The 18,932-nt window shown below is 43.4% G+C and overlaps 1 protein-coding gene across 6 annotated transcripts in view; it reads right to left on the minus strand.

Annotated features, from left to right (window-relative positions):
- Positions 1-18,932, minus strand: part of tmem98 (transmembrane protein 98) — a 59,927-nt gene that overhangs the window by 9,631 nt on the left and 31,364 nt on the right. For all 6 annotated transcript variants that reach the window (XM_068013208.1, XM_068013207.1, XM_068013204.1 and 3 more), the window contains 5 exons: positions 15,757-15,974; positions 12,427-12,558; positions 10,779-10,812; positions 9,709-9,824; positions 8,535-8,594 (listed from right to left, as the gene is read on the minus strand). In XM_068013208.1, the coding sequence (XP_067869309.1) occupies positions 8,535-8,594; positions 9,709-9,824; positions 10,779-10,812; positions 12,427-12,558; positions 15,757-15,887 (473 nt within the window). In that variant the 5' untranslated portion in view covers positions 15,888-15,974. The remainder of the gene's footprint in view (positions 1-8,534; positions 8,595-9,708; positions 9,825-10,778; positions 10,813-12,426; positions 12,559-15,756; positions 15,975-18,932) is intronic.

Here is an 18,932-nt window from a genome sequence, read left to right on the forward strand (position 1 = left end):
GGAGCCATCCTCATATTTTACAAACCCAACACAGTTTTAATTCTGGAAAACCTGTTAGTTTCAACCTCATTTTTGACTCTGGTTTTGTCCTTTTACTGTCACCGGTGCATGATGTTATATTTACTATATATTAGCATTCATTAGCATACATATAGTGCCTCATTGGTATAGCAGATTTGCACAATTCTAATTTCTGATGGTATCTTAATTCAGCCAGTGGTAAGGGAAGATTTATTGAAAATTGCAACATGAAATCATTAGCTTCTATCGAACTGTTTAAAGGTGCTTTTACATTTGGAAAAGAAATGGGCTTAGTGTTAGCTGCAACACAACCTTCATTGCTCCAGTGGTGATGGAGATCAGGAGCTGTGGTTTTGGTCTCTGTTAATGAACAGAAGTGTTGACCTGCATGCCTCACTTTTATTGCTGAGAATTATGAGTTTAAGCTTTCCAACAGTTCGTCCTTGGCAGTGGCCACTTTGTACAGAAATCGCAGGATTCCCCTTACCACCACCACCACCCTGCGCCCCCTCCCCAACCCAATGGGACTCCTTGGAACAATGTAACGGTGCCCTTAAAGTGCATATAGTTTTCATTTCACAGTGTGTTAGCAATTCTGGAAAAATTCCATCAGACTGGAAAGTAGCAAATATAACCCCTCTATTCAATAAGGGGGAGAAGCAGAAAACAGGTAACTATGGGCCAGTTAGCTTGACATCTGTCATGGGGAAGGTGTTAGAATCCATCATTAAGGAGGCTATAGCTGAGCATTTAGAAAAACTCAAGGTAATTGGGAATAGTGAACATGGTTTTATAAATGGGAAAACATGTTTAACCTATGTATTAGAGTTCTTTGAAGGAATAACATGTGCTGTGGATAAAGGGGAGCCCATTGACGTACTGTACTTGGATTTCCAGAAGGCATTTGATAAGGTGCCACATAAAAGGTTATTGCGTAAAGTAGGAGCTCATGGTGTAGGGGGTAACATATTAGCATGGATAGAAGATTGGTCAGCTGGCAGTAAACACAGAGTATGCATAAATGGGCCCTTTTCTGATTGGAACGATGTGACGAGTGGAGTCCCGCAGGGTTCTGTGCTGGGGCCTCAACTTTGTACAATTTATATCAATGACTTAGATGAGGGGAGCAAAGGCATGGTAGCTAAATTGGCAGATGACACAAAGATAGGTAGGAAAGTAAGTTGTGAAGAGGACATAAGGAGTTTGCAGACCGATATAGATAAGTTGAGTGAGTGAGCAAAAATCTGGCAGATGGAGTATAATGTGGGAAAATGTGAAGTTGTTCACTTTGGCAGGAAGAATAAAAAAGCAGAGTATTAGTTAAATGGAGAGCGACTGCAGAATTCCGAGGTGCAGAGGGATCTAAGTGTTCTAGTGCATGAGTCACAAAAAATTAGAATGCAGGTATAGCAAGTAATAAAGAAGGCTAATGGAATGCTATCTTTTATTATGAGAGGAATTGAAAATAAAAGTAAGGATGTTATGCTTCAATTATACAGGGTATTGGTGAGACCACATCTCGAATACTGTGTGCAATTTTGGTCTCCTTATTTAGGGAAAGATATAAATGCATTGGAGGCGGTTCAGAGGAGGTTTACTAGATTGATACCTGGAATGAACGGGTTGTCTTATGAGGAAAGGTTGGACAGACTGGGCTTGTTTTCACTGGAGTTTAGAAGAGTGAGGGAAGACTTGATTGAAGTATATAACGTCCTGAATGGTCTTGACAAGGTGAATGTGGAGGGGATGTTTCCTCTTGTGGGTGAGTCCAGAACAAGGGGGTACTGTTTTCAAATTAGGGGTCACCCATTTAGGACAGAGATGAGGAGAAATTTTTTCTCTGAGGGTTGTGCGACTTTGGAACTCTCTGCCTCAGAAGCTGGTGGAGGCGGGATCATTGAATACTTTTAAGGCAGAGGTAGATAGATTCTTGTTAGGCTAGGGAATTAAATGTTATTGGGGGTAGATTGGAGTGAGAAATTAAAAACACAAACAGATTAGCCATGATCTTATTGAACGGCGGAGCAGGCTTGAGGGGCCGAGTGGCCTACTTCTGCTCCTAATTCGTATGTTCATATGCTCGTATAATAGAATTAACTTTGAGGGAGACAGATCGATTTTTTTCGATTTAGTGCTGTTGTTTTCTTATCCTATATTTTTCCTTCTATGAGCAAAGAAATGAGCCAGAGAACCTTTCCAAGGCCTCTGCAGAAAAAAAAACAGGCAAGATTTGCACTAAAGGCTCGGCTAATGTTACTTTTCGTGGTATGTCAAGAGATATGAAAATAAGTCAGGAGGAGTTAAACCATTGACTCACATTTGAGGCAACACCTGGATTCTGTTCACTTAAAAACAGGAGCTCATCATACAGAAAACCAAGCTCCTTATCACTCCCTATCTGTAACACTCTCTGTAACTGCCTTGCTATATCCCTCTATTAATACCATCAGACTCCAAATTTCTGTGTGTGATGTGGCTCACCCCTATAAATTCCTCCTGAAGCTTTAAAACCATCTGACCTTCAATCATTGATCACATAAGTCATTTTTAACAGATTATTTACTACCATCTCAACTTAATCTGCTGCATGTTTATGGATCTTTGCCAAATACTTGCTTCAGGTTAATTTAAATAATCTAATTCTCACAACAAGTGGCAGCAATATCAGGAGTAATTGAGTAATCAGTTCCTGTTCAATGAAAAATTCCTTGAAGTTTGCAGGGAGGTGGATTTTATTCATTAGATTTCTTATATAAATAGTCTCCAGATTTTCTGATTATTACTGTTTATATCTATTCCTCACTGTTTCATTAGAATTAGTTTTACACTAATGCAGTTTGTGTAAAGATATCACTGTCAGCAAAGAAAGTAATTGTCTTCAATCGCACAAATCTATACCATTGTCACGTGGTCCCCATACCAGCAACAATCCTGGCTCTGTGCAACCACAATCCCCTTGATGTTTTAATTCTCATCCTTGTTTTTAAATCCATCCATGGACCTCACTCCTCTCTTCCTCTGTAACCTCTTCCAACTCACACAGTCTCCGAGATCTCTGCACTCCTCCAATTCTGACAGCTCGATGCTCCATCACGTGCCTTGAGCTGCCTAGGTCCTAAACTCTGGAATTCCATCCCTAAACCTCTTTGCCTCTGTACCTCTCTTTTAATACACTCCTTAAAACCCACCACTTTGACCAGGTTTTTGGTCATCTATCCCAATAGCTCCTGATGTGTCTTCATGTCAAATTGTTTTGCTCGTGCTCCTGTGAAGCACATTGGGATGTTTCACCACATTAAAGGTGCTATATAAGTGCACGTTGCTCTTGTGCCACATTACAAACTGCCCCCATGGCTGCACCACCCTTGTCTCCAAACCAGCAACATGCTCATCTCTGTACCAGTGCCACACTGACTTCTATACTCTGTTACATCCTCCCTTTATGTCAGTCCCTCACTCTGTCTTCATATGGCTCAGCTATACAGGCAAGGTAGGATGAAGATTACAAAAGCAATAGCAATAGGGGATTCTATAGTTAGGAGAACAGACCGGCATTTCTGTGGCCGCAGACATGATTCCAGGATGGCATGTTGCCTCTCTGGTGCCAGGATCAAACATGTCCCTGAGTGGCTGCGAGCATTGTGAAGAGGGAGGGTCATGGTACAAATCGATACTAATGACATAGGTAGAAAGTGGGCAGAGGCCCTGCAAGTAGATTTTAAAGGGCTAGGAAAGAGATTAAGAAGCAGGACCTCAAAGGCAGTAAGCTTCGGACTACTTCCGGTGCCACGGGCTAATAAATATAGAAATAGGAGGATAGTGCAGATGAATGCATGGCTGGAGAAATGGTACAGGAGGGAGGGCTTTAGCTTCCTGGAACATTGGGACCAATTCTGAGGGAGGTGGGACCTGACAGCCCAAACAGGTTGCACCTCAAAAGGGCCGGGCCAAATGTTCTGGCGAAGCAGTTTGCCAGTGGGAGAGGGTTTAAATTAATTTGGCAGTGGGTGGGAACCAGGCTGTAGCATTAGAAAGGAGAAGCAAGGTACATAAAGAATTGGGAGAGACTGATAGCAAGATATTGTAAGGCATCAGATGTGGTCAGACTAAGAGGAAATACAGTAAGATCTAATTCAGATTTTCAGTGCACGTCTGTAAATACATGGAGCGTAGTAAATAAGTTTGGTGATCTGCAGGCACAAATATGGGCCGGAATTTTACGGTGGATGGACAGGGGCCGGACTCCGACGTGAAATTCAGTGGTGAACCTGCTTCTGTCTAGCCCGGGGATCCATCCCGTATTTTATGGGTCCCCGGGCTTTAATTGTCCCGAGGCGGGACTTCCACCCACTTGAGGGAGGAAGTCCCGCCTCAGTAAGTTGCGGCCAATCGGGGGGCTGGCAACTTTTAGTCCCAGCAGCTCCACTGGGAGTGGTGGCCACTGCTGGGACTGCAGCCTAACCGACACCATGGGTTGAGGAGGGAAGCTGAGTAGGGGCATGCTTTACCAGTGGGATCGGTCCTTCCCTGGTGAGGCTGGAGTGGTCGTTTGGAGAGAGTGGGGTGTGCCATGGGTCCCAGGGGTGTGTGGGTAGGTGGGGATGGCCCTTGTGCCCGATTGCCATGCCCCCCCCCCCCCCCCAGGGCGTGGAAAGGCCGGCAGCTATCACTGGGCAGCCTTTCACGTCCCCAGCACACCCGCTTGTCAAGGGCAAAACACCCATGGAGGCGGGCGAAGGCCCATAAGTGGCCGTTAAGTGGCCACTTAAGGGTCTTGATTGGCCTCGGATAGGCAGGCTGTTTCCCAGCCCCACCCAATGGCGCGGGTAGGCCTCCTGGAGCCTGCTGCTCAATTTTATGCCACCCCCACGCCACCATTCGACCAGCTGGGGCAGCGTAAAATTCTGGCCATGATATTGTGGTGATAACAGAGACCGCATTCAAAAAGGATTATGATGGGGTACTAAATATCCCTCATACCTGGTGTCCAGGAAAGATAGGGAAGTAAAGAAAGGAGGGGTGGCAGTATTGATTAAGGAGAATATTACAGTGTTGGAGAGACAGAATGTTCTGGAGGGGATCAAGGACAGAATCTATTTGTTTAGGCCCAAGAAACATTTGAGGTGCCATTACACTCCTGGGTGTATTCTATTGGCCACCAACTAGTTGGGAAGATATGGAGGAACAAATTTGCAGGGGAATTACAGAGAGATGCAAGAGTTGTAATAATGGGGGACTTTTAATTATCCAAGTATAAACTGGGATAGCAATAGTGAACAAGGCCGAGAAGAAGAGTTTCTGGAGTGTGTTCAGGAGAATTTTCTTGATCAGTACATTTCCAGCCCAATGAGTCATAGAGAGATACAGCACTGAAACAGGCCCTTTGGCCCACCAAGTCTGTGCCGACCAACAACCATGCATTTATACTAATCCTACATTAATCCCATATTTCCTACCACATACCTACACTAGGGGCAATTTATAAATGACCAACTTACTTATCAAACTGCAAGTCTTTGGCCGTGGGAGGAAACCAGAGGACCCGCACGGTCACAGGGAAAACTTGCAAACTCCGCACAGGCAGTGCCCAGAACCGAACCTGGGTCGCTGGAGCTGTGAGGTTGCAGTGCTAACCACTGCACCACTGTGCCACCCCACTGTGCTGTTACTGGATCTGGTTCTGGGGAATGAGGTGGACAATGTGGATCAAATGTCAGTAGGGGAAGATTGAGGGAATAGTGACCATCATATCATAAGTTTTTGATCAGCTGTGGAAAATGACAAGGAACAATTTAAGTAAAAATACTTAATTGGAGGAGGGTCAATTTCAGTGGGGTGACAATGGACCTATCTCATGTAAATTGGAATTAAAGATTGCCAGGCAAAATGGTACAAGAACAATGGGCAGCCTTTAAAGAGGAGATGGTTCAGTTACAGTTCAGATACATTTCCACAAGGGGGAAAGGTAGGGCAACCAAAGCCAGAGCTCTCTGGATGACGAAAGAGATATACAGTAAGAAGAAGCAGAAAAAGGGAGTGTATGACAGATATCAGGTTGATAATGCAAGCAAGAACCTGGCTGAATATAGAAAGTTCAGAGGGGAAGTGAGAAAGGAAATGAGAGGCAAAGAGAGACTGGCAACTAACATAAAGGGGAAATCAAAAGGCTTCTCTAGGCATATACATAGTAAAACAGTAGTAAGACGAGGGGAGGGGCTGATTAGGGACCAAAAAGGTGATAAGTGCATGGAGGCCGGGGGCATGGCTGGGTACTAAATGTGCCTTTACCAAGAAAGAAGATGCTGCCAAAATCATAGTGAAAGAGGAGGTAGTTAAGACACTGGATGGGCTAAAAATTGATAAAGAGGAGGTATTAGAAACGTTGGCTGTACTTAAAGTTGATAAGTCACCAGGACCAAGTGGGATAATAAAAGCAAAATATTGCAGTTGCTGGAAATCTGAAATAAAAACAGAAAGTGCTGGAAAACGCAGCAGGTCTGGCAGCATTTGTGGAGAGAGAAGTAGAGTTAACGTTTCAACCCCGGGAGCGGGCTGGAGGCAGGGTGGGGTGGGGTGTAAAATCGAGTGTAGGCAGGAGGGGTGCCATTCCCGTCACTGACCACCCCCCCCCCCCCCCCCATCCCCCCCACCACTGCCATTTTACCAGCAGCGGGGGAGGTTGAAAACAGCCGACCTGCTCCAGGCCAACTGAGGCTCTTCAGTGACCAGTTACTTGCCACTTAATGGCCTCCTCCTGCCGCCACTGATATTTTACCAGCGGTGGCCAGGTACTTCAGCACCTGTGGAGGCTGCCCAGTAAAACCTGGCAGTCTCCTTGCAGGCCTCGGGAGAGCCGGCCCTACTGATTGGGCACCCTGTACCCTACAGAGGGCCCCCCTCTCCCATGAGCACAAGCCGCCCCCAATGGAGCACCTCCCACCGCCCTCCTGAATGATCCCCAACCCCTTTGCCGGGGCCCAGCTGATGGTCCTGGCAAGGCCCGAAACCTCAATCACCTTTGCGGAGGCTGATGCCCATGGTCCTCTTCTGGCTGGGTGCAGTCCCAGCAGCAGCCAGCACTCCTGGTGGCAAAACATATGGGATCTTGGGCTTCATAAATAGAGGCATTGAGTACAAAAGCAGGGAAGTTATTCTGAACCTTCATAAAGCTCTGGTTATGCCCCAACTGGAGTATTGCATCCAATTCTGGTCACCACATTTTATGAAGGTTGTGAGGGTCCTTGAGGGGATGCAGAGGAGATTTATCAGAATGGTTCCAGGGATGGAGGTTTTAGTTACAAGGTTAGGTTGGAAAAGCTGGGGTTGTTCTCCTTAGAGCAAAGGAGATTGAGGGGAGATTTAATAGAAATATACAAGATTATGACAAGGAAAAACTGTTCTTATTAACCAATGGTACAAGGACTAGGCGTCACAGATTAAGGTTTTAGGCAAGAGATGCAGGGGGAATATGAAGAAGGACTGTTTTATGAAGCTGGTGGTAATGACCTGGATCTCGCTGCCCATTACGGTGGTGGAAGCAGAGACAATCATTGACAACAAAAGGAAATTGGATGGCCACTTGAAGGAAATAAACTTGCAGGGCTATGGGGATCGAGCGGGGAAGTGGAACTGACTGGATAGCTCCATGGAGAGCCAGCATGGACTTGATGGGCTGAATGGCCTTGTTCCGTGCCGTAAATGACTCTATGATGCTATATTAATGGCTTAGACTTGGGTGTACAGGGCACAATTTCAAAATTTGCAGATGATGCTAAACTTGGAAGTATTGTGAGCTGAGAGGAGGATAGTGATAGATTTCAAGAGGACATAGGCTGCTAGAATGGGTGGACATGTGGCAGATGAAATTTAATGCAGAGAATTGTGAAGTGGTGGGGTCGAGAACCAGAGGACACCAATTTAAGGTGATTGGCGAAAGAACCAAAGGTGACATGAGGAAATACTTTGAATGCAGTGAGTGGTTAGGATCTGGAGTGTATGCCTGAGAGGGTGGTGGAGGCAGATTCAATTGTGCCTTTCAAAAAGGAATTGAATAAGCACCCGAAGATAAAAATTTACAGGGTTATGAGAAAAGGGCAGGGGAGTGGGACTAGCTGAATTGATATTGCAGAAAGCCTGCATGGACTGGACTGGCTGAATGGTCTTCATCTGTGCTGTGGCCATTCTATGTCCAGAACACCTTTTCTCAGCAAGAACAGCAACCAAATATCTCATTTCTCCTTGAAGTCGACCACACACATGACTTTCAAATGCTTTGTTTTAATTAACATATCCCAACACTAAACAATGACCTTGAGAAAAGCATGAGTGACATGCAAAATTCCCACACCAGTAAAATCAGCTGATGGTCCAAATTGTGCAGGAAGCCTTGCTCATATCAAGTATAGTTATTCCACTCATTCAACGCATTGCAGATTGAGAGGTCTGCTACATGTGTTTCAGTCTATAGTTATATAGGTATTAACATTTTAGAAGCAATAGAACCTAATGCAGACCTGGCATCCAGAAGCTTGGGATCCAGTGGAGGGTACATTGATCTCACAACATCATCCACCCTAAAAACAAACAGGAAATAAAAGAAATACATTACTGCACACTCTACCAACGTGGAGAGGACTTGAGGAATTCGCTCCCTACAGAAAGCAGCGACTAAATGTAACAATGTTTAAATTATGTAAATAGAACGTTGGGATACATAGGCAAACGATCTTGATTATCTTGAATTTGTGTCCTCTTATTCCCCCCCCCCCACAAACCAGTGGAAACAATCTCATAATTCTTCATAATCTTTACAATACCCCTTAATCTCGTCAGCTTCAGTGACAAAGTCCTCACTTCTCAATTCTCTTCATTATTGTAACCAAATATATAACACTGTGCCTTTATCAGTAAATCATTAGATAATGTCCGAGCCTATGACTAGTCTCTGAACAAGACCAGGTCCATTGAGATTAGTCTTCTTCTCCATGTCATCCTACCACATTTACTTGACTGAATTTCTATCAGCTTCTCAGTGCAACCGTACAATTAGTTTTAAGAAAAGAACAAATTAGTTTAAAAATGATTATGGGCAAAGTACTTATAAACCTGGCTCTTTCCCTAGTATAGAATTTCTTCTTTGAATTAGTTTCCAACATACTGTCAAGATTTTCCATCGAAAAGTAGCTTTGAAATTAATTGATAGGCATTCCCGAAAAATGAAGTGAATTGAAATAGATGCAAGACTTGGGTGCTGTGAGGTAAGGCACAGACGTCAAATTATTTTCAATAGAAAAGTAAAGATAGGGAGAGCAGGGAGACCTGATTCAAGTGTTTATAAGTGTGAAAGGAAGTGATAAGGTGGAAACTGTGAAGCTCTTTCTGCGATCTTAGGGAATTTCATGGTTTTCTGGGGTCCTTTGGTTTAAAAAGTCTCATGTTGATCTGAAATTGTGGCCCCTGCACTTTTCTCTGGAACCACCTGGGAGACACAGGGTCATCCAAGAAGTGAAAGACCGGTGACTAACCCACTGCACCAACCCAATTTCCACCATATATCTGCTTACGGTAGTGGCCTTATAAATAATAACTGTGGGAAGGTCTGCTCTGCAGATTCATCTTATTTATTAATGTCTGCAATTCGATAACAAAGCTGCTCTGTTGTGCTATCCAGGGACAGGTCTCTCTCACCTTGGACTAATCCGCTTTGCTACCACGATTATGTCACTCAGCCTGGCTGGTGATTTAATCTTTGCCCCTGATCCCATCGTCATGGCAACAAGTTTCTCAGTTAGAGTATGACATATCTGTAAAGCAAAGTGCAGGTCCAAATCATCAGACGAATCAACAACTGTGAACAAATCCCCAAAGCAAACAATCTAAAAATTACAAAACAATATTTGCCTCAGATGTCACATTTTCTTTTCTAATTAATCATGTTATTGGGTGTTTGTTATGTCAATCTTGCATCCAGTTTACCAAATACACGCATTCTCACCACTGGTTTCAGTGTAACGTTCCTCAGTTTGATTGGGCCCGATTTTAACTCTATGTGAGTTTTGAATGAGTTAGTATCTCATTGACTCCCCTGGTTCCTGTGCAACATTCTGTCTCATATTCTTACCATGAGAAAAGACTCTAACCAGAGTTGGTTCAGATGCTAGTGGAGACTCGGCAGGTGTAAACTCCAAATGAAGAACGAAAATTATGTCTGATCTGGATCATTTCCATACAATTCCATTCTGTATCTGCTTAGTTTGTAGACTTTCACTCACTGTTAGTTGCACTGAGGACAATTGCTCATGATGTAATGATTAGTTTCATAATCTCCAACTTCACCTTTTGAAGAAATATACCACAACTTTCTAATTCATCTCCTACGCTTGTGATAAAATGATAAAGGGATTTGATAGGGTAGGCAACCGAAACTATTGTCTTCTGGTGGGGGAATCCAGAATAAGAGGGCACGATCTTAAACTTAGAGTTCGGTTATTTAGGGGGGAAATCCAAAAGTAATTCTTCACACAATGGGTAGTGGAAATCTGGCACACTCTCCCTCCAAAAGGATGTGAATGGTCGGCCAATTAGAGCTTTCAAGACTGAAAAATATAGATTTTTGTTGGGTGGGGGTATCGAGGGACATGAAGCTAATACAGGTAAATAGAGTCAAGGTACAGATCAGTCATGATTGAATTGAATGGCTTACTCCTGTTCCTACATTCCTAATATAAGACCTGACTAAAAACTGGTACAATTCTTACCTTAAGAATCTCAATGCAGTGTGACACCAAACCCCTAGAAAAGAGGAGTCTATTTTAGTTACACACATTCACCAATAAAACTCAATCAAATACAGATACACTCAACTAGCCAGAAGAATTGCCCCACACTTTACCAAACAGAAAATGCTCTTCTTTGCATCCAAAGCATCAACATCTTCATTGACCTCCTGTGTATTTCCAGCATTAGGTATTTTTGTTTCAGATTTTCAGTACTTTTCTTTACATCTTGTAGCAGTGTTTCTTTTTAAAACATCTTCCTAGTATCCATGTTTGTATGAATGCATTCATCAGAAGCAAGAAATTCACAGTCTTTGATTACTATTAACTCCCAGCACCATTTTAAGTGCTGTTTAACACCAGTGGTATAAAATCTGAAGCGAGAGGACTCCTTCACTGTTAGTAGGACCTTATCAGACATGTGCATTTCTAGGCTAAATGCAGATTTGGATCATTATTAAAAAATCCCCCTCATAAAATTCCATCAATCGCCTTATAAAGTCCTATGCAAGTTGACAAAACTCTAGTGCAAAGTGGTGTCGATTTTCTGATCAGCATTATTTTAACACCAGTAGTAACCCACTTATTTCAAAGAAGTTACCGCTTGCATCAAAATAACCCCATCTTGAACATCAAGACTAATGTTACAGTTGGACTAAAGCTACCTAGAATTAATCCTTCAGCCTAGATGAATTCTTAATCTCAGCAGCTCACCACCACCTTCTCAAGGGCAATTAGGGATGGGCAATAAATGCTGGCATAGACAGTGATGCCCATGTCCCATGAATGAATTAAAAAAAACTACTGCTAGGAGACATCAACAGATGCCAGGCATCAAAATAAAAGCAAAATACTGCGGATGCTGGAAATCTGAAATAAAAACAAGAAATGCTGGAACCATTCAGCAGGTCTGGCAGCATCTGTGGAAAGAGAATCAGAGTTAACGTTTCGGGTCAGTGACCCTTCTTCGGAACTAAGTTCTGAAGATGCCAGGCATCTCCTGACATGGGATAGGGATGGAGGAAGGAAAATCAAAGAGGGATTTGCCACTGAGCCACTCTTGTTCATCTGGTAACTAATGAAAGAACTTGCATTTATAAGCACTTTTCATAACTGCAGGATATCCCAAAGCAATTTACTGCCAATTAAGCACTTTTGAAGTGTAGGCACTGTTCTAATGTAGGAAAAGCAGCAGCCAATTTAAGCACAGCAAGCTCCCACAAACAGCAATGAGATAATGGCCAGATAATATTTTTTTCGTGATATTGAGGGATAAATATTTGTAAGGACGCTGAGGCAAACTGCCCTAGCACTTCTTCAAAATAGTGCCATAGGATCTTTTACATCCACCTGACAAGGCAGTCCAGGCCTCAGTTTAATGTCTTATCCAAAAGACAACACCTGCGAGAGTGCAGCACTCCCTCAGTACTGTACTGGGTATTAGCCACGTCTTTGGTGGTTGCCTAAAAGCAGGCGACCCACCTGCTCTTTGGTTGCAGAAAGCTTGGGGCTGGTGGGGAATAGAAAATATTTAATGTCTTTGTCCTTAGATCATGAGAAAGATTAGCTCAGTGTTTGTTCAGGCAGTGTTGGTAAATCAGCAATAAAGGTCCGTGCTCTCTGTACATACGAGGCATCCTCTATCCAGTCTTCATTTTCCAGGATTGCCTCAATGTGAGGGTTTGTGATAACAACATCATCCAGTTCTAGTTCTGAGGGCTCACTCTGGGTTTCCATTGCACCAATCAGATCCACAGTAGGCCTGTGAGACAAAACAAACCATTAGGTAAATCATAAACCTGGAATAATACTTATGGGGGCGCAGGGAGGTGGTAGTTATGACAATGAGTAACTGTGTTGGGCAGATCCCTCCATCTATTCTCAGGAAGTTGATTTTAGCCGGGGTGGAAGTAATTTGCTACAATTGACCTCAGTGCCCTTGGTTTAGCAAGGGGGTAATTGACAAGTGTTCTGAGCTTTGGCTACTACCAATGATCCCTGATGGAAGTGGATGTTAGGGAATGGCTAGGCTGTTTCTTTCCAATATTTTGGTGCAGAACTTAGTCTGGGCCCATTTTAAATCATGATGCCTGGATGTTTAAGCTGTGGCTTAAAGAGCAGGGTTTATTCCCCTGCGTTTATTCACAACTGATTATGCTGCTGTTGGCGAAGTTCATTTTTCCACTTGCCAAGACAGGTTTTTAAATTTTCTGCCAGTTAAGTTTTAATCAATGCTGCAGTGGCTACTTTTATTAAAATAATGGTGAATAGCACTGAACTGATAGCCCAGTGTTTTTGGTGGAGGGAGGAGCGTTGACCAGGACATTTGCTCTTCAATGTATTGCTATGGGATCTTTAACTTGCACCTGCACAGCTAGATAGAGTCTCAAGTGTAGTGGACTCCTACAAATATGAACTGATTGATATGAATTTGATTTGAACGTGGAGGATCAATTAGCTGAATCACTGTACATGTTAAAGTGTCTTAAAGAAATCACTTGTTCTCTGTCTCAGAACTATGCCTGCAATGTTGTGGAATTTGTATATCCAAAAGGCAGTGAGATGCCATATCTGGCCAAACTCTATCAGTCACAGGAAATCTTTTGTTTGGATATTTGTTCTCCATATCTGTAGACAGGAGATGTGTTTTACCACCAGGCATCCACCAACATCCCAGACGCTAATGATTACCAGTAATGCTCAAAATGATCACTGGTAATTGTAAAAGCATTTGCCCTGATCACAAACATCCTGGATACATGCATATCAGAACATTTACAGGATGGTCCCCATTATGAGTCCTATTGTGCAAGTGTCAGCCCAGGAAAGGGACCCTTAGCATGAGGGGTAATATCATATCTGACCATTCATGGAGCCGATCATACAGGGGGAAACCAATCATCGATCGCCACAAGGTCTGAGCATGAGGAAAGCTGTGCATGGAAGTGAATAAAAGGGCCTCATCCCTTTATTTCATTGCTGTGCAGCCAGACCATTGGCCAACGCGCCAAGCAACAATCCCCCCTGTGTGTCTGATCGGCACACGGAGCAGGAGTCGGAACAAAGAGGAAGGACATGGGCTGGACTGGACAAGAGTAAAGCTTGTGGAATCATACCAGGCAACTGGATGAGAAAATCTTTTAGTCTCTGTGGTTTAATCAGTAGATACAGAGTTGGGTGAGAGAGTGAGACACCACTTTTCTGTGGTTGAGTTACAGTAAGGACAAGGGCTAGACAAAGAGGTCGGTTTCATAATAAAGACATGGACTGGGTGAGACAGATCAGTCTGTAATCATTGATAAATTCCATGCAGTGATATTCGCCTGTTCATTGGCTATTAGTGTACTATTTTTATCCTTGTGGTTTTGCAGCGTAGTTCAATAAAGTTAGTTCAAAAGTTTTGTAATACTATACCTTTTGTCAGAGTTGCCATTTATTCGTTTCAAGTCTGAATGCGAGTAATGGTTAAACGTGATATACAAATTTAACATCTCAGCTAATGGAAGGCACCTTTAGCAGCAAAGCTCCCTCCGCACTAGAGTGTTGTCCTAGTTTAATGACCTCATGGCCAGGTGTGAGATTGAAATGTACAACGCACTACCTCAGAGGCAACAGACATCCCAGCTAAGCCAAACTGACATGTTACAGGTCTAAGGCTATAACGTGCAACATGAAGAAAAAATGGCCACGGCATTGCCACTTGAAACTACCAACCAGCAATAAATGTCAGAAAACCTGCTCAGAATGAAGTGAAAAATTAACAGTGGCATGATTTCCTAGCATTAATCCATTGACACAGAGCTGGAGACTCTCAGCTCCTTTGTATGAAATTCTCCTTAATGATATCCAGAGCAGGTTGTATCAGTGCTTTTTTTCCTTCTATACTTCCAGCAGAGGGAGTCTGTCACCAAGCTCTACAGCAGTGAGAATCTCCTGAAAGACACTCCCTTCATAAAGAGTCTAGCAAAAGCGATTTGTTACTGCAGTTTATTCTATGTTTATTTATTCTATTCTTCGAATGAATGGGTTTCTCTTTTGTTTTTGTTGGCTTGATTCCTATTTTCAGAATTTCGAGTCACGATTGAGAACTTTCATGTGAAGGCTGTCCACCCAGTAAGCCAGTCTATTATTTGACTGAAGGTTCATGATTCATTGTTTATCTCAGATGAAAACCAAGGTCTTTAAGCAAACAGAGCTACAAGTGTTTTGCTAATATTTAACCCAGCTCGCTGACAGTGAGTTGGGGGGTGTGGTCCAAACTGTACATATCAGCTTGAGAAAGCAGAACCTTACCACACACAGACACATCTAGTGTTTCCTTTAAGATAAAGCCTGTGGTTCAATAAAATTCAGGCTGTTGTCCAAAAACCAAGAAACATTTGGAGACATCATTTTTTAAAATCACTGTTGCATTTTGTAAATTAGTGGAAATTAGTGCCACTACTTTAACCCTTGTATAACCTTGTATAATTGAATGCTCAAACTCTGAGGTGCATGATAAATGCACTGACTAATACTAGGTATTCAACTAGGTGTAGGTAATGGTGTGTAGAATCAGGCCTTATAGCTCACCTGGAGCTTGTAATCTCTCAGCCTGCTTCTTGGTGACAACAATCTCACCCTTCCACTGTGGACAGTGAGAGGAAGAAAGAGTTTGCATTTATATTGAGAATTTCACATTCTTCGGGAACATCCCAAGATTCTTCAAATCCAATCAACTTCTTTTGTCATGTGGGCAAAATGCAGCAGCTAATTTCCATATGCTATGGAGCTAGGACAAGTAGTAAATGCAATGCATTATACCTATGAAATCCCATTGGGCTGATAGTCCGCTCCTGCGAGCTAATAGGTTCTCTTAGTACTTACAATGACATTTTCAGCAGAGCCAGTATTAAACTGCATTAAGGTTAACTGAACCAATTTCAAAATGGACAAGGCTTGGCGCCTCGTGGGCACTTACTTCGAGTCGAACTGGTGCAACAGATTGCTGGGCTGACAGTAGCGGTGTCTGCAGACAACCACAAGAGCCACAAAAGAGGCCAGAAAGATTGTTGCGAGAACCCCAATTGCCACTATAACCACCGTCTCCATGGCGATAACACTGGAAAAATGTTTTAAGTTGGATGAGCCACTGCCTTTGTATCGTTGTCCTCTCACTTTGCTATGGTTTCATCTTACCTGAAATACAGATAAGAATGACATTTCATTTGCTTCAATATCAAGTATATCATGGTCAGGAAAAGGAAAGATAAGCATTCATTTTTATTATGTCTTCAAAGTGTTTCAAACAAGTCACACAGCGAAATATCTTTGAGTGTAGTGACTGTTGATATGTGGCAGCCACTCTGTTCCAGTAATCTCCCATAACAGCCATGAGATGAGCTGTTAATCTGTCTTTTTGGTGCAGTTGATTGAGGGGGCTATCTTGGGCAGGACACTGGGAGAATTCTCTGCCCCAAAGTAAAAAGCCGTGCAGCAGGAGAGACACTGATAACTAAATACATAACTGGAGCCAATAGACCAGTAATTGACTGAGTGATAACAAGGCAATAAACTGGAAGGAGTTGGGAGTTATAGGGCTGTATTTAATGTGCCCGTCGCCGATTTCGGCAGTGAACAAAAAAAGTGGAGGCCCGCACAGCCACCGCAATCTTCTGTGTGGTGACTCATTTAAATAGCCGGGGCGGGCCACCCTACCCGATCATGTGGAGGGGGGAGCTGCCCGTGCCCGGCAATGGCTTCAACTGCCTGCGTGCAGGTGCTGACACCATTTTTAAAGGGCTGAGAGGCCTACCGGGAAATTAAAATATTTAAAGGGAAATGGAATTAAAATAAATAAATACATCTTTTCCCTCTCTCCCACCCCCCACAACAGATAAATTAATTATTTGCCATTTCTCTTTCATAAAACACCTTTACAATCTGACCTCCCCCCCACTCTAAACTGCACAAACTTTCAACTCCAACCCTTCCCACCATCCCCGACACCCATGACGTTATTTTGATCCTGTCTCACCCCCCCATCCGACACTGATAAGCTTACCTCCCCCACCCTTCCCCACCAGTGTGGCGCCTCATTACCCCGGACGGGGATCCGAAGGTGCGGGAGTGACGGCCATCGGGCCAAGGATTGCACTGGGATATCAGGTGGCGACGTGAGTTTCATTAATTAGTTCATTTTAGTTTATTTAAATATTCAAATTGGGGTCCCGTCGCCGAGTGGCGGGGGGTGGGGGGTTACCATGAGGCCTCGCCACCGCTGGTAATATCAGGCCGGGCGCTCCCGGCGTTGGTGTGCACGGCGACCCTCTCCTGGGGGCATCTTCAGGCACCCCCACCACAGAACCCTGGGGGAGAATAAAATCTAGCCCATAATATCAGTTGGTTGGATTATTTACATATACTGATATGCAATTATGTTCTCTTTCCAGTTGTGCAATGGATGTTAGTATTTAAAATACACGAGAGCAGACTTTTAAAAAAAATGATAGTTTCTGCAGGACATTAGTTTCTAGTTGTCCATTTAGTGCTTCTGGATAAAGGCCTACAACCCGATCTGACCACGACTGGCCCCGACGACATGTGTCAGGTTCGGGTCGGGTTGGGTCGCGCTGCCGGGTCCAGCATTCGAGCTCGGGTCGGGTCGGGCCAGATCGGACACGCTCTATCACCACCTCAGGTAAGTGACTCTAATATTAATTTACTTTTTGGCCTTTAAAGATAGTTTTGTTACAGTTATTTTAAGCTTGTGCAGGTAAGGAACAAAGTGAAAAACAGAAGGTACGTTAACTGATGGTCGGGTCAGGTCAGGTTGGGCACGGGAAAAAATGGAAGGACCTGGGCTGGGTCGGGCTCGGGGTCGGCTGGGGTTCTGTCAGGCTCTGGTCGGGTCTCATTTGCAGACCTGAGCAGGCCTTTGCGTCTGGATATTACATGGCTGCTGTTAGCATTCAGTACAGAGTAGTGAGTATGGGACAGACTCCTGGCAGAAGCAGTTCATACTGGATTGCTCAGTCAGCTCTGTTAAAAGGGAGTTGGATAATTACCTTGTTGGGGGTGGGTGCCAATACACATGTCTCACTGCTCCGATGAGTACTGGATCACTGGATCACAGTGGCGGTATCAGAAAATTAGCCAATCATAACCATTTAGTTGTCACATTGTAGTGGAGTGAGCATTTGAAATCTATAATGCCTGGTTGCATTTATTACTGTGATCTCAAGCCATTTCTTGATACACAGTAATGTTGTATGTGTTTTCGAAATGACAGTGTAGGAGGAATTTTCACAGCAGCATGAGGCTTGATGAATGTTTTGAATAAAACCTGCTGTTCAAAATTTCTCTCATCTTCTGCTGCATACCTACAGAGATCAGCGGCACAGAATGATTGAACTTATGCCAATGTTCAGGAGATTATCCCATGTGATGGAAACACACAGAGGCAATGGATCCAGCCATTTCAAACCTAGCGACCTCTGAACTGGGATATACAACTACTGCGCTGCATGCTGTAATTGAGAATAATATTATCAACTGTCCTAAAATATTTATGTTGCTAATCTTGTTGTTGTCTTCCCTTCAGTCCTCTGAGATATCTGCACTCCTCCAAATCCACAATTGGCACCTATGCCAGCTGCCTAGGTCCTAAGCTTTGGAATCCCCTCCCGAACTGTCTCTCCCTCTCTAACTCTCTCCCCACCTTTAAAAAGCTTCTTTAAACCTACTTCTTTGACCAAGCCTTGTTCTAGTATCTCCTTATGTGACTTGATGTAAAATTTTGTTTGTTAAGTCTCCTGTGAAGCACCTTGGGGCATTTTACTACATTAAAAGCAGTACATAAATGTAAGTTGTTGTTGTTGTAATGTCCAGGAAGGGTGTGGTGGGTAGTCATTGTACTCCTGTAGAAGCCATTTAATCTAATCATAGTACTGAGAATACAATCTTATAAGGGGTCCAAACTCAATCAAAGATCGTGTGTGGACTTGAGCAATCTCATCCTTGAGCCCTTGGCAACTGGTTTGTCCTGTTTGAATTTCAAGGATGTGTCATTTTCCAAAGGATTATTTTAATGATGTTGCAGCATTGGTGGTTAAGTCATGATAGAAAACCCTGTTATTGTCACCAATTCAAGGTACC

Source organism: Heterodontus francisci, chromosome 33 (genome assembly GCF_036365525.1).
Source record: "Heterodontus francisci isolate sHetFra1 chromosome 33, sHetFra1.hap1, whole genome shotgun sequence".
Lineage (NCBI taxonomy): Eukaryota > Metazoa > Chordata > Chondrichthyes > Heterodontiformes > Heterodontidae > Heterodontus > Heterodontus francisci.